General features: G+C 42.1%; 1 protein-coding gene across 2 annotated transcripts in view; it reads right to left on the reverse strand.

The window, feature by feature from the left end:
• Positions 1-25,072, reverse strand: part of LAMA1 (laminin subunit alpha 1) — a 412,090-nt gene that overhangs the window by 120,530 nt on the left and 266,488 nt on the right. For both annotated transcript variants that reach the window (XR_004538373.1, XM_033934013.1), the window contains exons 38-46: positions 24,828-24,944; positions 24,578-24,741; positions 23,371-23,509; positions 15,842-15,944; positions 14,955-15,071; positions 7,152-7,334; positions 6,319-6,473; positions 3,628-3,771; positions 234-367 (exon numbers count right to left, since the gene is read on the reverse strand). Coding sequence is in view for 1 of the 2 variants with exons in the window: in XM_033934013.1 (XP_033789904.1) it covers positions 234-367; positions 3,628-3,771; positions 6,319-6,473; positions 7,152-7,334; positions 14,955-15,071; positions 15,842-15,944; positions 23,371-23,509; positions 24,578-24,741; positions 24,828-24,944 (1,256 nt within the window). In the remaining variant the exon portion in view is untranslated. The remainder of the gene's footprint in view (positions 1-233; positions 368-3,627; positions 3,772-6,318; positions 6,474-7,151; positions 7,335-14,954; positions 15,072-15,841; positions 15,945-23,370; positions 23,510-24,577; positions 24,742-24,827; positions 24,945-25,072) is intronic.

The raw sequence follows: 25,072 nt of genomic DNA on the forward strand, positions 1-25,072 counted from the left end.
AAATTGACTTTTTTGTTAAAACGGTACGTGATATGTAATTTTAAAATGTGATTTTCATGATCAGTATCCAAAAACCTGTAAGATACACCCGAAAGTGTTGTCCAGTGTAATGGGCAATTAAATGCAAGTCAAAATAGAACAAGCAAAATTATTCTTTAAAAAAATGACAAATACTAAGCTATGGCAATATGAACATTTCTTTATGCACTTTCTGCTCTGTACCAGTCTCTTACCTGGTTGCATGTATTCTGTGCCACTTGTTGTTGTTAATTTGAAAGTCAGGATAATCCAACCTGGTAGAACCTGAGCCTAAATCCCACAGGAAAGAGACTTTACCTCGCCGCATTTCTATCGCCATAAAATCAGACTACAAAAAGGAAACACAATATTAGCATCTTCAGAATCGTGACTGAAGGATCCATCATACAAAAGCTCTCTTTTTTTTATCTCAGCATTTTATAGTGGAGGTTGTGTAATATTTCAAATGGTAAAGCGATATTTTCCCAAGGAAATGGGTTATAACAAAACTAAACCTAATAAAGAAACAAGCCAAATCCACTATTATACTCAATCAAATTGATAACAAAAAGACTAGTGAGGAAAAAGACCTCAAACACACAGACCTTATGTCTTTAATGGGGTAATGAATAATATCATTGGTCTAGAAAAAACTCACTGTCACCTTTTTTATTTAGTGAACAACAGCATATCTATCTCATCACATTGCTAGGTAAAAAAACAAAAACAAATGCAACAAATGATTTGAGGCAGGTTTATTTACCTGCATGCATGTGCCAGTATGAATAGGCACGTAAGCACCTAAATGGCCATTCTATAACAGGGCTCCCACATTCATGTTTCACTCAAAACACATACTGTATATACTCAAACACAAACCGAGATTTGGAGGCCAAAAAATGGCCCAGAAATGGGCCCCCCCGCTCCCCTCCCGGATCCGTTGTAGACCTCCACCGGGCCTGCCATAAGACCTGGTGATCCAGCGGTGGGTTGAGACAGGAGGGATCCCTCCCACCTCCTGTACCCGACGACTCTAACAATTCTCACTTCCCTCCCTCCTCCCCGATTAGTGTAAATAGTACCTTTAAAATCCCTGGTGGTCTAGTGGTGAACTGGGGCAGGAGCAATCTTCCTACTCTCCTGGCCCGTGCAGAGCCACTATCTGAAAGGCTGTCACGAGTTCTCACAGCAACCTCACGAGTTCCCGTGGTCTCGCGGTTGCTGCAAGAACTCACGGCAGCCATTCAGATAGCAGCTCTGCACAAGGCAGGGGCATAGGAAAATCATTCCTATCCCAGTTCACCGCTAGACCATCAAGGATTTTAAAGGTACTATTTATACTAATCGGGGAGGTGGAAGAGAGGTGAGAATTGTTAGCAACGGCTGGGACAGGAGGCGGGAAGGATTTCTTCTTATCCTGGGCCACTGCTGAACCACCACATCTTATGGCAGGCCTGCAAGGCATTGGGAGGGACAGGGTGCAGAGCATGGCAGGGCAGGAAGGGAGGAGGGATGGGTGCAGAGTCTGGCAGGGCAGGGCACTTGGATATAAATGCCCCTGGCTTATATTCGAGTCAACCTTTTTCCCTCTCTTTTTTTTTGGGGGGGGAAGGTTAATCTTGGTTTATATTTTGGTTGGTTTATATTCGAATATATATGGTAAGTATACAGAATACTGTCACTTTCACAGGTAAATGTACACTTATGCACTTCAATGGCAATAAAATACCTACGAGTTATTCTGTAAGTGTGTGTGTAAGTGGCATAGCATAAATACAAGGGGTGTTTACATAGGTAGAGCATGGGAGGGATTGCCACTTACACGTGCAACTTAGAGAATGCAGAAAGTTACAGACATCCTTGATGCATTTAGACTATCGCCGTTACAACATGTAGTATATACCAGGTGTAACTGTTGCCACCTAAATACCAATATTGGACTATCTTAGCATTCTATAACAGAATCAGGACACTCAGGTACCATTATAGAATAAGCTCTTATCGTGTGGCATCAGGGTGCCCATTTATAGAATTGACCTCCACTTATTCTCCACTCCTAGGAAAGCCTGCTTGTAAGATTGAATAAGAGGAAGCACCATCTTTCTGTGCACCAACTTTTTAACCCTCACAAAGCCCAGGGTAATTATATAAGAGCTTAGCTGAGTGCGTGAAACACTGGCCAGAATGCTGTAACCTTTTATGCAATTATTCCCACAGGGTCAGTGCATGCATACATTTACCCACAGACAGGCCCAGGAATGTGGAGAAGTTACCATATAAGGATGGACGGATAGATAGACAGACAGACAGCAGAGGTGTGTGTAGTTTTCCTGCTTCTTGAAAAGAATGAACCAATATCTAGGGGACTATTGTATTATATTAAATCAGCACTCCAAAAGTAATACCTCAATCAATAGTGCTTCAAATTACAAATATATCAATCAAAAAGAAAACCAAAATTTCATATAAACATATAAATATTAAATGTAGTGAATGTACTCAGTACCCACACACACACACCAGTCATATGAAATAAAGACCAACGGGATAGAGAACCATCATGGCAACATTCTGCTCTCACATGAACCACCACCAGACCTGAAAAGTATCTTTGCAAAAAGTGTAACGCAATATCACTGAAACATAATAGTAGATAGAGTTGTACCTTGGTTTACGAGTGCACCGGTTTGTGAGTGTTTTGCAAGACGAGCAAAACATTCGCAAAATCGGCGCCTCGGAAACCAAGCGCGCCTTGATTTGCGAGCGTCCCCCCCACGCGAACTGGCACCCTCCCTCCCACGATCCGGCACCCCCCGCCACCATCGGGCACCCCCCCACCATGATCGGGCACCACCCTGCCGCGACCTGAAGTCCCCCAGAGCCCTCTTCTTACTTTAATGTAGCACTGGCATGTCGGCCTCCTCTTCTGTGCTGGCCTTGAGCATGTGCGCATGCTCAAGGCTTGCGAGTTCACGAGCTTCTTGGAGAGAACGTGAACTCGCAGGCCTTGAGCATGCGCACATGCTCAAGGCCAGCACAGAAGAGGAGGCCGACATGCCGGTGCTACATTAAAGTATGAAGAGGGCTCTGGGGGACTTCAGGTCACGGCGGGGTGGTGCCCGATCACGGCGGGGGGGGGGGGTGCCCGATGGCAGCAGGGGCCTTCGGGGGGAGCAATGCTGGTTCTTGTGATGGGGGGAGCAGCGCTGCTGGCCTCGGTGGGGAGGGGGGGGGAACGTATCAAAGCGAGTTTCCATTATTTCCTATGGGGAAACTCGCTTTGATAAATGAGCATTTTGGATTACGAGCATGCTCCTGGAACGGATTATGCTCGTAATCCAAGGTACCACTGTACTTCAATGGTACAGAATAACCAGCAATAGAAGAATGCACAGGCAGATTTTCACTTTGAAAATCCAGCAGAGTGCATGTAAAAACATCTTTTCCACTAATATTTGCACTTATAAAATGAATCCTTTGTCGCTTTTATAAAAGGAGACAACATATTTCTGGGGGCACTTACAGACAAGGAATATTAGCTGTGACTAAAGATAAATCAATATGCACATACAAACTCCCACAACATCAAGCAGTGCAATGCAGGCTTACACTGGTGCTGCTGCCCAGGTAGAAGAGGAGGTTATCCGGTTCACTTGTTTTCACATTTAGAGTTAAAGTGTTGTAGTTGGTGGATGAGATTTGTGGGCGATAGGCCCGGACACAGTCTCTATCTGCTGAGACTGCAACTTTAATCTAAAGATGAAAAAAAAAAAATAAAAATAAACAAGCATTACTAACACCAATCCTTGACGTAAATGTTCCATCACTCCCCCCAGCCATCGTGCTTTTCTCCCTCAAATGTTGTGTCATGATCTTGCAATGCACAGGCTTTGCATAGCTGATCCATGAGTAATGGAGCTGCTCACACCATGCTGTACAGGAGGGAAAAGCACTTACCAAAGAACAGGCATTAATGTGCACACATACATGGTACATTGTGTGCACCGCGTGAAGGTGGACCTGTATCATGACTTTTTGATCCCTAGGAGAGGGAGGATAGTTGTGATCATTGCATAGGTATGAGACATAAATGGTTAGAGTCAGGGTACATAGTAGAGGTCTGCACGGGAACGGGGATCGCGGGAATCCCGCAGGAATCCCCCCTAACCCACAGGACTCCCACAGGGACCCCCCTCTGGCCCACGGGACTCCCACGGTGACCCCCCTCTAGCCAACGGGACTCCCACGGGGATGGAAGGCTTTGGAAGCAGGGTTCATCCATATAATATAATGGACATGTCAGCCTTAGTAAAAGAGGGGGTTTATAAGTTAATTACCTGAACAGAAAACAAAAAAAGGGTTCCACCAAAGAGATTCCACAAGGAAAACAGCAGCGCAAACACAAAAGAAACTGGAATTGATGATCCTGTCAGAAGTAATTGCTGCTTTTTATGGGGATGGGCAGGGATGGAGGTAATTCCTTGCGGGGATGGGTGGGGACGGAGAGGATCCTGACAGGGACGGGTGGGGACGGAAAGGATCCGGACGGGGATGGGTGGGATTTCTGTCCCCGTGCAACTCTCTAAGTTCTGACATTCTGAAAGGGGTCAGCTTATGTGGAGCCCAGTACAATAGGGTTATCAAAATGAGCAGAACATGTTGGGGGTTTTTTTGGGGGGGAGGTGAGATATAAAATAGGGGTATAAATGTTTGGATAGTACCTGATCTCAGCCCTGTTCTTTTTCTGCCGTAAGAATACCCACTTAGCCCAGTATCCTATTTGCAACAGTGGCTAGTGCAGGTTACAAGTACCAGGCAGAGTCCCAAAAAGTGGCAAGATTCAATGATACTTAATTACAGGGATAAGCAGTAGCTTTCCCCAGATCTTCCTTCTGAACGGATTATGAACTTTACCGGCAGGAATCTATCAAAATCTTTTTTTTAACCCTGCTACATAACTGATTTTATCACTTGCTCCAGCAATGAGTTCCACAGCTTAAATACTTGTATGTTGAGTGAAAAAACATTTTCTCTTATTAGTATTAAATGTGCCACTGTGTAACTTCATGGAGTGTTGCCCAGACTTTGTGGGGTCGATGATCATAAGGGCTTAACCAGGCTGAAGAGGGTCATGCCTGGTTAAACGCCACTCAACTGGTTGGTTGCTAATAGTCAGCAATTCTTAACTGAGTAGTGCCACCGAATATCTGCACTAACCAGCCATTCTCTAACTGGTTAGGTTAGGGGTGTTCAAGGGCAGAGTTTGGGCAGAAATCAACACTTAGCTGCTTAAAGGTGATATGCAGTCCGCTAATCGGTATAGTAAGCACATAAAATCAGAAGAGCAAAAAGCTTTTATGCACCAAGTCAATTGGGCTCTGGTCCGAATATCAGCTAGTACCTAGTTAATTTTGGGGTACTAGGTGCAATGTCTGCAGGCCAGACCCTTCATTGTCTCCTCCCTGTTTACAGGAGGTTAGAGGCTGAAACCAGAATCTGTGTGAGCCGATTCTGCTGCTGGCATCATATTAAAGGTACATTTCTCCCTCGGTATTCGCGGAGGAATAGGGGCAGAGCCGGACCGCGAATTTAGAAAAACCTCAAATATCTTCTTGTCCGGCTCTGACCCACCTCCGCCTCCCTCCTGCCTTCCCCCCGGCATCCCGGCCTTACCTGGTGGTCTAGCAGGCTTTCGGGGCAGGAGTGATCTTCCTACGCTCCTGCCCCGTGCAGATCGCCAATAGGAAATGACTGCCATGAGTTCCCGTAGTCTCTCGAGATTACGACGGGAGCTCACGGCAGCCATTTCCCATTGGCAACCTACACAAGCCAGGAGCGTAGGAAGATCGCTCCTGCCCCGAAAGCCTGCTAGACCACCAGGTAATGCCGGGATGCCGGGAGGAAGGCTGGAGAGAGGCAGGAATGTGGTAAAAAATGGGTTTCCTTCCCTCCCCCCCAAAAAAATTGCAAATATGTGAAGCCACAAGTGTGGAAACCGCAAATGGGGAGGGGGAAGTGCATCCATTTCCTAAGTAACTGTGTGAGTTTGTTGTCATTCGAAAATACAAAAGAATACACAGGTACAATCTAGATCATATGCCCCAGAATTAAGCATTCAAGTTAGTTCAGCCCATGGTTGGGAGTAGTTTACAAGCTGTTTACCGTCATGGGCTGAATATTATTACCCCCCTGTACTTTTTGAAAGAACAAAACATTTGATTGCCTTCATTTTCTTTATAAAATTACCTCTTAGCTGACAAACACTAATCTACCCTTCAAAGAAAGTAATGCTGTACTTACAGACGCTGCCTGTTTGCGTGCCTGGCTGATGAGTTCTTTAATCTCGGACAGGTTTCTGCTAAGATTTTCCTCCAGCATTTTCAGAGGTTTCAATCTGTTCAGTAATAGGTTTGCTTGAGTCTCCACTTCTTTTACTTTCTTTTCAGCCGAGACGGCTGCAATAAAGCAAGCAGAAAAAAAAAAAAAAAAGCACAATGTGAAACGAGGCAGAAGTATATCAATCACTAAAAGAGTGGCATGGCCAAGGTTGAAAATTTCAGTTCAACATGTCGATCCATTCTCTCTGGGCTCCATACCGGTGATGCTGTCATCATCGGCTGCTGATCACATGAGAAGTTTTTTTTGGTTTTTTTTTTTTAAATAAATGAGGGGCTGATATAGGGATATACTTTGGCCATATGTCAACATAGGTCAAAACTGATCTACTCGTACTTTATGTAACCCATGGGGTAATGTTATGAAAGCATTTTTTCTGCAAGTAAAGCAGAGTTTATCCAGTGAGAAATTACCTCCTATACAGATAACTTGAAGCCCCATCCTTGGCATTCTCCTACACAATCATCAAGATATGTACTTTTCCGTAAGAGCTTATTTACAAGTGTATGCCTCTTACACATGTTCTTTCCATCTAAAACAATGCAGCTCTTACAAAATTACCCCCAACGGACTCTGAATGGCAGAGGCAGAGAGAAGGGTTTGGACAAGTACGACCTGTGACAACACAAAAAGGGCAGACTGGGTGCAAAATATGATTCTTTCCTGCTGACATCTCCTACATTCTGAAGCTGGGAACTTTTTTTTTTTCTCACAGTGCTATGAGGCAGCTAACATACCAGCCTTTGATGAGTCGATTAAGAGTTCACTGGTTTTCAGCAATGTATCATTAACTTTGGACAGTGCAGAGGATTTGCTCATCAGCGTCTGACTGAAATTCATAAGATGGTTCAAAGCATACAGTGCACTGGTGTTGGCTGACACAGCGAGTTCCTTTGCTAAAAGCAGGTTTTCACCAGTATCTGAAATACACACAAAAAGTAAGCTAGTCATTAAAGAACAAGTTTTATTTAAAATTTGATTAATTGCTTAATCTTACTTCTAAGCAATGTACAAAAAATAAAAAGTTTAAAAACATTCAGGGAGAAGGATCACGTGATGCTGTGAGCTGAACGGCAGCACGTTCGTTCGGCTCCGGAGACCTGCACTTCAAACAAGCACAACTTGAGCACAGGCGCGAGACAAAATTACCCCCATTACAGGCGGAACGGGTGCAAACTTTATGGACAGGTTTGTGGCACACTCACCCGCTCCCATGACTTCCCGAACGGCGAAAAAGGACCGGGAGAAGGCGCGGTCTGGCGAGGACAAGATGGCGGCCGCACCTCGTGCAGACGCGTCGGCGGCAAATTTTTCTCCTGAAATGCTGTCAGACCTGCACAGGGTGATCTTAGAGGCTCTGGGACCGCGGATGGAGACGATTTCCACTCAACTAACTAAATTGGAAACTCTCCTGGAGGACAATGCAAAGCGAGTAACGGACCTGGAGACGAGGGTGTCGGCAGTGGAAGACGGAGCACTGGCAATGGACGCTACGGTGTCCACATTGACCTCTCAGCTCCGCTCCAGCCAAGACAAACTTGAAGACTTGGAGAACAGGTCTCGTCGTGGGAACTTGCGCTTTATAGGCTTACCAGAGACAATCTCCGATTCGGTGCTTCTCTCGGTGGTGGAATCCTGGCTGGCCAGCGAGCTCCCCATGCCTACCTCCTTGGGCCCGGCCCGTTTTGAGCGGGTACACCGTGTGGGCTCTCGAACTGGAGCCGAACAAAGACCGCGAGTAGTCATTGGTAAACTTCATAACTACAGACATAAGGTGGAACTGCTGTGAGCCTTTCGTGCTAAAAGAGAATCTCTGACCTATGAATCCTCCCCGGTGCGTATAGGACAAGACTACTCTGCAGCGCTCACTGAAAAGCGTAAAGTCTTTCATCCTCTATGCTCCAAACTTGTGGAACAAAAGAGACAATTTATGTTTCGCCCAGGGGGCTTTATCAAGGTATGGTGACTCTCTTTCTTTTTTGTCAGGGGAAAATACCTTGATAAAGCCCCCTGGGCGAAACATAGCCTATGTTGGTGAAGAGCCCCTGCTATGCTTTTCTAAAAGATGAGTACCTTTCTATCTTTTCTATAAATTGAAAACTAACTTAAAGATTTAAAAATATTTAAAACTATATATATAAAACAAGACCGATGAAGACTTTAGTGCAAATAATCCTGTGAATGAACTGCTCTCACAGCTTGCACCGCTGAGGTCCTAAACGATGAATAATATATTTTTACCTAAGGGTGTGTATATGATACCTACTTGAATTTAACCTTAGAAAAGAAAAATATTTTCTATTGCCTTATCTTCTTCTGTCTACAGGAGACCAGACTTTCGGATATTGAACACGCTAAGCTCTTGAGAAGTTGGGTGGGTCAGGCTTTCTACACGTCTTCCACAACTAAAAAAGCTGGAGTGGTGCTGTTGGTCAGAAAGGGATTTCCGGGGAAAGTGGAACAACTATACCGGGACACACTGGGGAGGACCTTACTTTGCAAGGTTACCATGTCTGGATCTACCTTTAATCTACTAATGATATATGCTCCTAACCAATATGACCATTCCTATTTTAAGACTTTGGCGGGGGTCGGTGTGCGTGATCCGGCTACTCCCCTGATTCTGCGGGGTGACTTTAACCAGGTGCAAGATCCATCTATGGATAGAACGGGCCCGGGGCCTTCTCAGTCCTGTGGTCCCACTAAGGGAATACACTATCTGTGTGATACTTTAGACCTCATTGACCCCTGGCGAGTAACACACCCTACAGAACGTGACTACATGCATCAATCTCGGGCACACCACACGTTCTCTCGCATAGATTACATTTTGACATCGTCTGCATTTTTACCTAACATACAGAATTCAGAGGTGGGCCCCCTTTCGGTGTCTGATCATTGCCCTATTTGGATTGATGTCCAGAGTGATGCCAGCCTGGGGTCTGGAGGTTTCCCTCATACTTATTCAATTCGAATTTTAAGAAATACATCACAAAGAAATGGGAAGATTATGCGACTTTTAATTCACAGCATAGAGATAGACCCTTATTATTTTGGGAGGCAGCTAAATCCGTAATACGAGGGGACATCATATCTTACGTCAGTGCACATAAACGTCGGATCTCCCGGGGAGTTTTACAGTTAGAACGGGAATACCAACGTTATAAACGCGCCCATATTGCACACCCTACACTGCAATCACAGGAGGCCCTGACGGCGGCGCTGACTACCTTGAACACTTTATTGCATGAACGCACCCAACATTATTTTCATTATTGTAAGTATAATTTTTTTAGATATGGTAATAAAGCAGGGCGCCTGCTGGCCAATCTGACTAAACCACGACGTCCAAACCGCAATATTTCTCGAATTGTACTTGGCTCGGGCCAGGTATTGACTTCTACCCCTGAAATTGCTGATGGTTTTCTACAGTATTATAAAGACTTTTACGCTTCAAGGGACGGACGGGGAGGACCAGAGGTGGAGGATTACTTGATGGACGAAGGGGTCCCCAGATTGTCATCCCCAGATAGATCGCTTTTGAATCGCTCTATTCAGGGTAAGGAGCTGCAGTTAGCCATTAAACAGCTTAAAGGGGGAACTTCCCCTGGCCCTGATTACGTATCAATGGAGAGGCTTTGTGTTTCCTCCCTGGATACTGAACAGGGACGGTCGTTTTGCAATTGTTGGACACCTTTTTTGGACACTCTGACGCCAAGAGCACGTAGTCACATACTGAATGTATAAATTTCTCTGTAGGAACTGCACTGGATTGAATGTATGGTTTGTTATCTTAGTGATTGGGGATAGGGATTGGGAGGGTGGGATGGGGGACAGTTTTGGTTAATGGTGAAGTAGCGATGGAACTTGGTACTCATCCTGTAATATTGAACACCTTTGCATTACTGTGAATTTGTATTTCTTATTGAAAACTCAATAAAACAGATTTGGCAAAAAAAAAAAACATTCAGGGAAGTACAATATATGAGACATGGACTTAACATACCAATACTTACTTTGCCAATGGGGAAGGGAGGTAAGGAATACAATATGAAATAGGAAAGAAACAAATATGGGAAAAACATAAGGTAGGGATTTGAGAAAGGAAAAAGACAGAGGAAAAAAAAAAAGTAAAGAAGAGGGTTATGAAATAGAGTTAAAATCAGAAAGGAGCTTATCCTAGCTTAAAGAATCAGAGATCAAAGGTAGAACTTCAGAGAAACCCAGAATACCAGTAACAATTCAGTTATCAGCTAAGAGAAATTAACACATTTTTTCCCTGCTAAATATCTAGAACAGTGTGATATTAGCAAGTATCACACACTCACTGGAATTCATTCACAGAATTTGTTTGGCTAATTTGTCCGATTTGAGAGCTATAAACCTCCTCTTCTCCATATTTCATTCGGTAAGTTTTATGTGTTCGACTCCTGTGAAGAAAATCTAGACCAGGGGTGTCAAACTCCTTCCTCGAGGGCCACAATCCAGTCGGGTTTTGAGGATTTTCTCCAATGAATATGCATGAGATCTATTTGCATGCACTGCTTTTATTGTATGCTAATAGATCTCATGCATATTCATTGGGGAAATCCTGAACACCCGACAGGACTCAAGGAGGGACTTTGACACCCCTGATCTAGACTCACAAAAAGAGAAAGAGATTGTTCTTCTGAGGTATCATAAAACTTTAAGCAGATGGTACTGAAATTCAGTACCAAATAGATAAAAACACGTGCCTATGTCTGGTCAGGATACATGACTGTCCTAAAGTTAGACAGGTTTATTCATATAAATCCTGCGGAATATTCAGATAAACTTACATGCATACCTTTAAGCACCAGTTAATATATAGTTGTTAGTATGTTTAAAGTGGGCAGGAAAGGCTCTTATCTGTTTAACACTTGGCAATACAGTACACAAGGAAGTGGGAATGGACAATGAGCACTCCACTGAAGATCACTGATGTAAAATCAACTTGTTTATTTCAGAAAAGGACACAAGCAGAAGCTGTGGACCCGACACGGCACTGCGTTTCGGCATCTGAGGAATGCCTGCATCAGGGGTCACTCGGTCCAACTAACAAGCTTTTCAGTGATTTTGGTTACTCTGGCATGTTAGTTGGACTGAGTGACCCCTGATGCAGGCGTTCCTCAGGCGCCGAAACAAAGTGCTGTGTCGAGTCCACAGCTTCCGCTTGTGTCCTTTTATGAAATAAACAAATTGGTTTTACATCAGTGTTCTTCAGTGGAGTGCTCATTGTCCGTTCCCACTTCCTTTTGTACTGTTTTAAACCCGTGGGTTCTCTGTCCTGTGGACTTTTTGGTATTTACTAACACTTGGCAATAACACAGAAGATTTTCCTCTTTTTTGATGTGGTCTTGTCTGTTTAAACCATACTAAGTGAGCCAGCCACCAATATTCAATGACACTTAAAGTAATTCTACTTAATATTGGCTCTGACCACTACTACTATTAATTATTTCTCTAGCACTACCAGACGTACACTGCGCTGTACACAGTCTCAAATAAGACAGTCCCTGCTCAGAAGAGCTTACAATCTAGACAGACAAACAGGATATCATGGATACAGTTAAGGGGAACGGTTAATCTGCTGGCTAGGTTGGTTGGCAGTGGGGAATAGGGTTATGGATTGAAGGTGGGGAATATTTTTTTGACACAGTTTTATTGTGAAACAAACACACAAACAGTGCAAAAACAGCCAAACAATATCCAAGTATGTTTTCAGTCTGCTTTTAAACAAGGTAAGGGAAGGGGCTTGGCGGACAAACTCGGATAATTTATTCCAGGCATAGGAGGCAGCTAGATGAAAGGAACAAAGTCTAGAATTGGCAGTGGAGAAGGCATACCTAACCCAATCTAGTTTTCAGGATTACCACAGCAAATGTGCATCTTTCACTTAGTTTAAAAAAAAAAAAAATTCTTGTATTTTAATTTAAAAAGCATAAATTACAATTGGAAGAAATGCAGCATTTCCACAGATGGCACTTGCTTAGTAAGTTATTGTGGATTTCAGCCTGTGTTACATAGTGTACTGACAAATTAAGAATTCAATTTTTAAATCACAGTGCTGTTGTCATAATAAATCTAGAGCTTATATTCAAAAGCCTTATGTGGTTGGAATGGTGCCAGCTACTTACATGGATAACTCTGTTTAACTTGCTAAACAGCCAAGGTTATCTACTTACCCTGTTTCCCTGAAAATAAGACCTATCCTGAAAATAAGCCCTAGTTCAGATCAACCCCCGAATCCCCCCCCCCTCCGAATGTCCCCAACACTCCCTGACTCCATCCCTGCCCAATTAACCGAAAAAATCAGACTCGTCGATTCAGCAACCCTCACCCCAGCGAGACTTGACATACCTCCGCTGCGAGGCCTCCTAAAGCAGCAGCGGGGGCAGCGCTCTGAACGGGCTGCTTCATGGCCTTCCCCACCGGGACCTTCACTCTGCTGCATCACTGAGCGCTACCGCTGCTGCTGTTTTTGGAGGCCTCAGAGCGGAGGTATGTCAGTCTCACGGTGGGAGGGAGGGAGAGATAGAAAGATGCTGCACAAGGGGATGGTGAGAGGGAAGGAAAGATGCTGCACATGGGGGGGGGAGGGAGAAAGGAAAGAGGAATAATTGGGATGGAGAAGAGGAAGGGAGAGATCATGAAAAAAAATAATACATCCCCCGAAAATAAGCCCTAATGCATTTTTTGGACCCAAAATTAATATAAGACACTGTCTTATTTTCAGGGAAACATGGTAGTTTCTAGGTATAATTTGAGGTGGGCGGGGCAGGGATAAGGTTTTTTCTGGTGAGTAACAGCATTCATCTACTTGCCAGATAACATAACAAACCACACTGCATCATAGAAATTACAGGTGTAACTTTAAATAGATGACTGATCGATTTAAAGTTATATATGCTTATTCAGTGATACTATTGGACAAATAGGATCACTGAAAATCGATCTATAGTTTTTTTGATTTGAGGCACTGGTAGTTTCTTTGTAATTTTAGGAAGCTTTACATTACTATTATTACGTTTTATTGATGTTCTATCTGTTGTAATGTATGTGATTTTGCTTATATATGTACTTTATTGTGACCCACCTTGGGAAAGGCGGGGTATAAATAAAAAATACAAATACAAACAAGTTAAACAGATAAATTATCCATTTAGTTTTATATGGTCATTGCTCCACTTAAAATTAACCTCCTGGTAAACTCCAAGAGTTTATCCAGCAAAATAATGATTTCACATAGTAGTAAAGCAGACTCTTATCATTCATGTACAGTGAAACCTCGGTTTATGAGTAACACGGTTTGTGAGCGTTTTGCAAGACAATCAAAACACTCTCGCAGATCTTGCCTTGCAAACCGAGCGTTGACTCAATATGCGAGCACCCACCCCCGAAAACTGGCATCGCCCCCGAGAACCGGCATCAACTCCCTGCCCGCCCAAACCTTTGCCGCGATCGGGCACCGGCATGCAGCACCAACCCACGGGATGTGCCATTGCCGAAAGAGCCTGTCGCCTGCCGGTGATCTCTGCTGGGCCTTGAGCATCTGTGCATGCTGAAGGCCTTCTGGCTCTCGCTCTCTCTGAGATTCTAATCAGAGTCACGGCTTCTCCAAGAATCTCATTAGAATCTTGGAAAGAGAGCGAACCAGAAGGCCTTGAGCATGCGCAGATGCTCAAGGCCCAGCACAGATCACGCAGGCTCTTTCGGCACCAGCACGTCCTGTGGGTTGGTGCTGCAGGCCAGTGTCCGATCACGGTAGGCGGGCAGATGGGTGGGGGGGATGAAAGTTCTCGGTGGTGGGGTGGGCAAAGCCGGTTCCTGGGGGTGGGGCAGAAGTGCGCCAGTGGCCTCAGGAGTGTGTGTGTAGGGGGGTCTTTTTGGGATGTGGTTGGGTGGGGTGGAAGTGTGCCAGTGGCCCTGTGGGGGAGGTGTGTCTTTTTGGGATGTAGAAGGAATCGCCCATGTTTCCATTCATTCCTATGGGGAAAGTTGCTTTGATATATGAGCACTTTGGTTTACGAGCATGTTTCTGGAATGAATTATGCTCGCAAACTAAGGTTCCACTGTACTTGGGTTTCTTTTTCAGACCTATGCCATGTTTTTATTTATTTACTTAATTATTTATATTTACTTTGTTTTCTGTTCTCCCCAAACCGCTTATTCTTGTGGTTGTGCAGTTTCTAGCACAGGGGTAGGGAACTCCGGTCCTCGAGAGCCATATTCCAGTCGGGTTTTCAGGATTTCCCAAATGAATATGCATTGAAAACAGTGCATGCAAATAGATCTCATGCATATTCATTGGGAAATCCTGAAAACCCGACTGGAATACGGCTCTAGCATATAACCCATATAACCCCTGCTCTAGCATATAACCCTTACTGGGTCAGATTAATGGTTCATATAGCCCAGTATCCTGTTTCCACAGTGGTCAATCCAGGTCACAATTACTCAGCAGAATCCCAAGCAGCAGCAGTAAATGGATAAGCAAGAATATAACCTTTTACTCTTACCATTGGGCAGTGATCTCAGTGCAAGCAGTTGGTTACTCAGCTGTTTGCTAATTTTATTGGCGCCATCTTGAGTTTTCCTCTCTCTTTCTTTCAGTTCATTCAAATCAGACAGAAGATCTAACCATGGAAGGAGAAGAAAATGAAATTAGGATGCCTTGGGACACTATTTCTTCATCGGGATTAATTTTTTTGCATTAAGTAGACCCCCAAATCCTGCGAACTGCTCTAGTAGCAATTGTAGAGAAGACGCAAACTAGCGGGATCTTGTTCACACATTCAGATTCTGGGTAATTGTATAATCAGGTGTCTAGTAAAAAGCAGTAAAAACATGCCTATTTCAAGCCTATTTAATAAAGTTTTGCTTTAAAAAAAAAATTAAAAAAATACTAGAGTAAAGTACTGAAAACCTTGATTTAAGGCACGATCACTTATACCAACCCTAAAGCTGGTCAAAATGTCCACAGGTGCACTCTGACTCCCCTCTGCCCAAACGCTTCCTATGTGAACTCCCACAGTCAAAAGTCACCAGGCAAACAAGGTGCATACTTTTATGCAGGTTGGCATTTTATAAGAGGTCATGTAAAGGGCAATTCTCATATGTGTAAATGTTTGACATTTAAAGAACTACATGGCATAAATGTGCATGAAGCAAATCTCTTTCATTTGTAAGGCAGCTCTGAAATGACAGGGCATAGGATGAAGTTAGGCTCAGGAGTTTTATAGTATCAGATGTTGCACCCATTAATTGATGTGGAGGTACACCAGCTGCCCACATGCCAAAGGTCAGATGATGATATAAATCTGTACCACACAGAAACCAGCTTTTACTATATTAGATCTCAGAGGGATGTATAAGTAAAAAAAGACAACTATCCAAAAATTCTCACCTTCTGCCTTTCTGCTCAAATTTCTTGCATCCTTCAGGAGTTCAATGTTGAGTTTAAGAGCTTTTTTCCCAATGGAGTCAAGAGAGCCATCAGATTTAAATACCTGAAATCAAGGGCATCAATGTAATACCATCAAAAGCTTAACACAAGCACTCGTCATTGAATACTAAGTGGCAGATATTCATTGATAGTATGTCCAATTAAAGATAGCCAGATAAGTTATCCAGTTATCTTCTTATCAGATATTCAGTGACATATTGAGTGATCCTATGTTTGTTTTGGAACTTACAGCCTGCCCAATGGGCTCCTACATCACTGTTACTCACATTCAATATTCACATCTATAGATATATATTCGAAATATATGCAGAGGTCTCTGTCAGACCAGGCTTTTCCAGTTGCAGAGGGAATTGAACTCACAACCTTGGGGTACTAAGACAGCTGCTCTAATCACTGGGCCACTCCCCCACTCAACTCGACTCCACTAAACCAAACTTACTACTCTGAATTGGTGGGAATTGAATGTCCTGATCTGAAAAAATATATATATTTAAGCTTATACATCAATTGACTTCTCCATGCTCTGTTTCTTTTATAACTGAAGTTCTACTGATGTGCTTGTCACTTTTTTCTCTGATAAAGTAGATAGAATTTTGATTGTTATGAGGAATTAGTCTGCACTACTGATATACCTGCAGATAAAAATGGTCTGCTTTCAAACTGGTTACTATTAAAGATATAAAACCCTTGGTTCAATGGCTTTCTAAAATCTAATGTCCTTTGGCTAGCTGTTAGTCTGTCCTATTGAAAACATTTCCACCAGGCTTCTTATACAAGTGTACTATTGGGTAAATCTGATTTTAACACAGGGTTGGTTTTCAATATCTATGGGAAACATTATTTTAACACCTATCCCAAAGGTGTTAACATTATTTTAACACCTATCCCAGTTCAGATCTTTCCAGGTGGCAATTTTAGGTCTATAATGAGTATACCTTTCTTTACAAAAGGTAGAGTTTGTAGTTAGTTCTCAATAGATAGTTGAGATATTCAACTTACTCCATGATTCCCAATATGGCTGTAGAAATTATTATAGCACAGAGGCACTTCTACTAGCCTTAACATCTGAAGTCAAGTATATGTTGCCTATGGGTAATGAGATGGTGTTACTTCAAGTTGAATTGCCCAAAAACGAATGATGTGCACTAAAGAATTGTCCTCCAATTCGGATGTTGTGTCAGCCGGCAGCATTTGTTTTCTTTGTGGGATTACACTCCTCTTTGATTGATTTGTGGTTAAATTCCTTCGAGTGTTAGTACATCTCGTATATCTTCATTAGTGACTTTCAAGACTCCTGAGGCAGGCCTGATGGCCGAAACATGCGCATGTCGAGTCAATTTGATGTTTGAACAATAAAGATCATCATTTCATCAGATGAATTGGAGGACAATTCTTTAGTGCACATCATTCATTTTTGGACAATTCCACTTTGGTTGTTGCATATTTGTGGTTGTGGTGTTGTTTTTTCCCCTGTTTCTTTCGTTACTTCAAGTTGATACATCAGCTGCTGTTGATAGAATCAAACACAACATGTTACTTCTTAAATTATCCAAGTTCGGTTTCAATGCTAGTGTTTAACTGGTTCAAATCCTTTCTGAAAAAATAGACTTTATTCCGTTGTCAAGGATGGAGTGTTTTCTTTTTCTTGGAAACCTCCTTTTGGTATTCCACAAGGATCCCCAATATCTCCATTGCTTTATAACACTTATATGAGTCCACTTGGGGCTATTTGCTTAGAAACTAATGAAAATTTATTTTCATACTCAGAAGATATCTTTATGTTGATTCAAGCTAACAAAGTTAGAGATATTACTTTTTCCAAGATTAGTACTTGTATAATGAAAATTACAGTAGTTCTTGGTCTAAATCTTTTTGTTTGAAGCTTAACATAGATAAGATCAAGGGCCTCTGGTTTAGCTTAAATACTGTTATCTCAGGTTACTCTATATCTCCATTTTTCCTAATTTTAAATCCTTTTTGTATTCTGTCATTTTTGAATTTACATTTAGTAAAATGTTATCAAACTGTGTCTCCACCCCTCTCCCTACCCACCTCTTCTCCCTCCCCTCCTCCCCCCATCGCCATCCTCACCCCTCTCTATAAGTCGCCTTGAGCCTGCTAGGTATGATCGACGCAGAAATAGAAGATTAGATTAGACTCGTCCAATTTTGTCCTCCAAATTTATTCTGATCATGTTGGCTGAAAGAAATCTGCATTGAGGAGTGGGCCAAACTTTCCTCAGACCGATGTCAGACAGATTGGTAGATGGCTACAAGAAGCATCTCACTGCAGTTGTTTCAGCCAAAGGGTGGGGGGGGGGGGAAACACTACCTATTAGGGTGTAGGACAGGGGTAGGCAATTCCGGTCCTCGAGAGCCACAGGCAGGTCAGGTTTCAGGATATCCACAATAAATATGCACGAGATAGATTTGCATCTCAAGGAGGCAGTGCATGCAAATCCATGAGTGTATTTATGCAGATGTCATTAATATTATGTTACCTTTTGGCAATGCAGATTTAGATTGGATTTTATTTAAAAACAGTGTTTAACACTAGAACAATGATATCGGCCCACAAATTGAAAATAAATATAGAAACAAACTAACTTCCCCTTTTACAAATCCATAGCGTGGTTTTTAGCACCGGCCACGGTGGAAATAGCTCTGACGCTCACAGGAATTCTATGAGTGTCAGAGCTGTTACTGCCATGGACGGCACTAAAAACCACCCTACGGTTTAGTAAAAGGGAGGGGGGGTAAGTTTCTCTGGCTAGGTTCTCAGGATCTAGCCAGCTCAAATCGGCTGTCAGCTATACGTCAGAATAATTATGACTGAAATACAAACTAGAGTTTGGGGAGTTCAATTAGATAATCTATTGATTATTGAACATCAGATTAAATTGTTTAGTAGGTAAGCTTTTGGCCTTTTAAGGAAATTGCGGGCAGTACATAAATATTTTGATACAGCAGTGTTTGCAATTATAGTTCAATCATACTTTCTTTGATGGTTATATTGCAATATAGTATACCTGGGATGTATAAAGGGGCTGTTGAAGAGACCTAAGACTCTGGTTGGTCCAGGTGCCTAAGGCCCCTCCTATAAGAGGGACCTTAGGTGCCTGGGCCATTCAGGGCCTTAGGTCCCCTCCCCAGTGTATCCCAGGATGCACCGAGAAGGGGAAGGCCCACCATTCTGAAGTAGGCATCCCTCTGGCCAGCCTTGCTGAAAAAGGAACCCTGAGGGGGGGGGGTCCAGATGGGCTTTGAAGTATGGAGGGTGTTGGGATTTGGGGAGTCATGTGTTCGGGGGGGGATGCCAGCAGGAGGGATTGGGTATTGGGGAGGGATGGCAGGAGGAATTGGGTATCCCTCCTGCCAGGGATTGTTTCGGGGGTGATGGCAAGAAGGAGTAGGCATTATATTCTTGGTCTTTTTTTACCATTACTTTCCTAATAATTCCTTGCATCCTGTTTGCTTTTTTTTATAACCTGTTTTGAAATTGGTTAAATTAGAGAAGGAACTACCTCAGAATTATAGCCCTATTTCTAATTTATGTTCTTCTAGTAGTTCTTAAACAGCTTACGTCATTTATTGAAAAGACTAATGTTTTGCAACCAAAACAAGCAGGATTTCATATACATCATAGCACAGAAACTCTTATTTGTCATTTTATAAATGATGTTCTAGAAACATTGGAGAGTGGATCTTTAGTTTTAACCAAAAAAGGAATAAAGGAGAAAATGAATGAATGAAGCAGCTCATTAAGATAAGGCATAGAATTAAGACTATTGGAAGCTGCTGAGGCAACAATGAAAACCATACATTTTTGATCATGACATCAGTTTTAGCCCAAACATAGCTTAATTTTCAAGGGCTTGAGAAAATTAAGAAAAATAATAGTAGTGACCCTATACAAGTCACGGGACCAGTAAAAAAAAATATTGAGCATACCTAAAAACAGTACAGACCCTTTAAAATGGTAAGCAAAGTTGCACTTAACCTAATGTAGTCTTAACTTCTCCAATCAAATGTACCAAATATACAGATGGATTGTAAGTAAACTAACACATAGATCTTTGTTTGTTTGGTTCATCTATTTAATCTTAGCAGACAAGCAAAGGATTACTGGAAATTATATATAGGTCCAGCTGGGCTGACTAAAAGACCCTATTAATTAATAAAATGCTTCTAGTTGCAGTCATAAAATTTTGGAAGAATTCCATCTCTGTTGAAAGACTTTTTTTGAGCCAAGAGTTAGCCAAACAATGTACAACTGTGTTCCAGTTCACTGGATTTGTTTTATTAGCTAACACTGTATACATTTTAGCAAATGCTGCTCATACAATGTGAATGGATTGATTGGAATGCACCACTGTACTTTCGGAATACTCTGCAAGAAAGAAAATTAAGAATATGTACTCCATATATGGCTTTTCATTCCCAAATGTTACACATGTATATACAACATATTGCTCTACTTAACAATTAAAACTATATATACCGTATTTCCCCATAGATAGGCTGCCCCATTCTATAGGCCGCAGCAAATGCTGATTAACGTTTTAAAAATGGTAGATAAGCCGCCCCATGGCTTATCTTACCGGTACCTTTTTAAATCATCCCCCCTTAACTACTTCCCTCACTGGACGGCTGCCGGCTGCTTCGTCCAATCTTGCGGCCAGCTGTGCAGGGCAGGAGCGATCTTTTCAATCTCCAACCTAGCCCTGCGCTGCTTCCTGAATGGCTGCCATCAGTTCTTGCATGTCCCGCACCACTGACCACTGAAAAGATTGCTCCTGCCCTGCACAGCTGGCTGTGAGATTGGAGGAGGCAGCCAGCAGCCATCCAGCAGGTAATGTCCCGTCTGACTGCAGCAGTCCAAGTAGGTTTGTGTGCTGGTAGCAGGGTGATGCTGTGTCAAGCAGTCCTCATCAGGGACCTATCTGATGGGGGGGGATGATAATTTTAAGATAAGCTGCCCCATTTAAGAAAGCTACACCCACTAGGCCAGTTTGAAAAGTCAATGTATAAGCCGCGGCTTATCTTTGGGAAAATACAGTAATGGCATAAAAATATCAGAAGTTTAAAAAATTTTGATGAATTGGAAAAACTGGGATCAGTTAAATTGTACCTTCTAGTGGGAATCTCTATGCCACATTTTTAAAATGGAGCATATTATGTCCATACAACAGGGACATTATAAGAAATTTATGGATGTTTGGGAGCTATTGACAGAATTCTGTAAGGAGCGATTGTTGATTTTGCCCTTTGATCATACACATCCAGGATGGGTGGGAAGATACTTTTAATTAGAGTGCAATTGTTGGGTATGTATAAAGGACGGGCCGATATATGTATTTGTCATAAATATTATTTGATAGAATTTAAGTGATGTTAAAGAGCAAAATGTCTGTAGAATATGTTGCACTTATTTTTGGCTTTAAAATTAATAAAGATATAAAAAAAAAAAGAAAAAGAAGTTAAAAAAATAAATTTTGAAAAATTACTTGGTAAAACGTCTACATACACCCTCGGAATATGCCCTCCTGCTCCAAACAGCCCGGAAATGATCCTACTCCCATTTCCTATCAAACCTAAGGAACAATCTGCCTCCACATAACAGATCCCTAGAGGGTCTTTTAAATTTCAGGAAAGCCATAAAAAACTGTATCTTTGCCTAACCTCTCCTCTCGAACTCGAGCCACCCCTACCCCTCCCTTCACCCCTGTCCCTACTGATTCTCCACAGTTACAGGGAAATTCTATAACCAGTGCCTAACTTAGACGTCGGTAGGCGCCCTGCCGATGCCTAAGTTAATTGAAAAAATGCTGTCAGAAACAGCAAAAAGCGGTAGTGTTGAAGTGTCTACCAACGCCTAAATATAAGGCAGTTGGCATTGTGATTAGGTAGTCACTTTAGGCCTTGGATTGCCAAAGTAGGCATGGCCAACACCCGAAGTGGTGTTAAGTGGGCTAAAGCGTCTAAGTAGCCGCAATTCATAGCAAGATAGGTACCTGAAATGTAGGCCTGGAAAACCTATCTATGCCACCTATCTATGACACAGCGGACATAAGCTGATCATGGTAGGGAAAGTTATCCCTGATCACCTGAGCCTGCAGTGCTCCCCAAAGCCGCAGCTACCCTCTGTCTCTATTCCATTTTGTCAAAATGATAGAGGACTGTAAGGAATTGCAGAAGTATTTTGTGAGGTTGGGCACTTAAATGGCATATACAATTTAATGTGGATAATTGCAAAGTGATGCACATAGTGGAAATCAATTCAACCATAGATACACAAAGCTGGGCTCTGAGCTGGTAGTCATCACCCAAGCAAAAGATCTTGAAGCTGTCATTGTGAATGATATATTGAAACATTTAACCCATTGCTCTCCAGCTGCCAAAACATCAAATATAATGTTAAGTATTACTTGAAAAGCGATGGAGAACAAAACTGAGAATATCATTCTGTATTTGTACAGAGCCTTGGTGCGACCATACCTTGAGGGCCATTTTGGGAACCCTGAATCAAAAATGATAAAGGAGAAACTGGAAAAAGTTCAAAAAAGGGCAACTAAAATGGTACATGGGGTGGATTACCTCTCTTACAAACAAAGTCTCAAGAGCATGGAGAAAAGATAACTTGGGGAAGATATAATAGAAGTTTGTAAAATCATGAATGATATTGAACTGTTGTTTAACCTTTCAAACAATACTACAACAAGAAGAAAATCTCTGAAACTAACAACCAGCAGACTGAAAAATTGTAGAAAATATGTTTTCCATACATCACGTAATTAAGCTGTGGAATCTGTTGTCAGAGGACATAATCAAGGCGACCAACACAGTGTTGGTTCAAGAGAGGTTTGGACAATTCCTGGAGAAGGGTCCATAAAACATTATTAACCAGGTAGGTTTGGGAAGGCCATCACTTATTCCTTGACAAAAATTATGATGAACTGATCTATTTCTTGGCATGTGTTGGTACCCGAGACCCAGACTAGCAACTGTTGTAGACAGGATGCTAGGCCTGAGAGACTTTGATCTGACTCAGCATGGTTCATCTTACATTGGGGTCATTTTATTAAGGTGCGCTAACCGTTTTAGCGCGCACTAAACGATAACGAATGCTAATGCGACCATTATATCCTATGGATGCGTTAGCATTTAGCGCGCGCTAAATCGGCTACCACACCTTAGTAAAAGGACTACATTATGTGCTAAAACTAAATATGTTCCTCAGAAATGTACAGGTTGAAAGAAAATCACAAAATATATTTTTGTTATCTCTGACTATATAAGGAAATGTCTAAATTGACAAAAGCTGCCAGTGCCCATCACACACAAAATATAAAATTAAACATGAAATCAAAAAAGCAAGATGGATTTCACAAATATGTAGGCTTGAAGAATGCTAAATACATTTGGAAAACAGTAATAAACGAAATACAGGTACTGTGAAAGTGACCTTACCAACTCTAGTGTAGCTTCTCCTGTCCACTTAGACTCTTCACCCAAACTCTCAGCCTGCTCAATAAGGCTTTGGATGGTGGATGGTGCGTGAATAGCAGCCGTAGCATTCAGGGACACATTTCTTACGTCCAAGAGAGCACTGAGATACCAATAGGAATAAGAATGTGTTTTAATGCATGCTTTTACTTAAACATATCTGCACTTTGATTGCATTATGGGGACAGACCATAAGAAGTATCTTTCTTCAGTCTGTACTGGGAGAATTATTAATAATCAACAAGTCGTCAGCAGTGTCAGAAATATAAAGGAAATGTGAGATGATAAAATAATTTAACAAGAGTCTGAACAATTCTTCATCTGTTCTAATCATATCTGTGATTAGGTTTATTCAAGCCTAATTGCATTATGAGAGAATTTTTTATAATAGGGTGAAATCTAAAAGGTGCCTATTTTTAAACCTATTGCATAAAGGCAACTTAGGTGTGTGTTGGCCTTTATGCTGAAGTGAATAAATGCCAACACACATGTGTGTACTCGTTTTGGAGCATATGTAAATCGTGTATACTCTAATGTATGTGCTCACCTATTTTATGTACGCCCAAATACACTGCAACTCCACATCTGCTCCTCCCAAACTAAGCCCCTGCAGATGGTGATGTTATAGAGATAGAAGTGTTCATATAAGTGTATGCTGTCTTGTCATCATGCACCCTAATACACAAGTACAAGAGGGTCACTGAAAAGTTCTCAGCCCAGCCATGAAAAGAATGATGTGGAATCATGAAATTTACAAGTTATTCCACACTTTCCTTGACATTTTTCTTTTCAATGATCTGAAATGAAATGGAAAGTGTCAAGAAAAGTGTGGAATAACTTGTAAAGTTTCATGGCTCCACATCATTCTCTTCTTGGATGGGCTGAGAACTTTTCAGTGGTCCCTCGTATTGTGATGTCATAATGCCTCATTCTACCAATGTCTAAGAGCCAACTTTATTGGTGATGTCACAATGGCTTGGTTTCCCCATACTTGTGTCCATTTACTAGATGCATGTGCCTCATTGAAATGAAAAGTGTGGAATAACTTGTAAGTTTCATGGTTCCACATCATTCTCTTCCTAGTTGGGTTGAGAACTTTTCAGTGGCCTCTCGTATACCTTTATAACATTCCCTACCACCACCAGCACACGTCTCATCCAGTTCTTTTCACCTGTCTAGTGCTCGTGCAAGACTCTGAAGTTTAGCTGTATGATCTTCTGCCCGGTACACCAGGTCTAGAGCTCCCCTTTTGGCCATCTGCATCACCAAGTTATCCACATGATGGCGTATTTTGCCATTCCATAAAATGAGCTCATCCCGGTGGGCCTCTAAGGACTGGAAATAGGAACCAATCAGAAATATACATTTCCTGCTGGAGTCAGTTCAGAATGTAAAATAAATATACTATAGCTGATGCTTACAGATGTCACATTTAATGTATCTTCAGTCAGACGAGCCGCTTCAGTCACAAGTCTCAGCCCTTCTTCAGTTAGCGTAACTGAGAGATCCTTGCTCTCAAAGACAATATGCTTCTTCTCCTGCAATCCAAGTTGAATGCAGTCAATATATCTCAGAAAATATTAAACATACTCAGAGCTTTGCTTTTTCCTCTGAAGCTTTTTTTTTATTATTTCATGGCATGTGTTTATAGTTATGGCAGTGTTTA

Source organism: Geotrypetes seraphini, chromosome 2 (assembly GCF_902459505.1).
Source record: "Geotrypetes seraphini chromosome 2, aGeoSer1.1, whole genome shotgun sequence".
Lineage (NCBI taxonomy): Eukaryota > Metazoa > Chordata > Amphibia > Gymnophiona > Dermophiidae > Geotrypetes > Geotrypetes seraphini.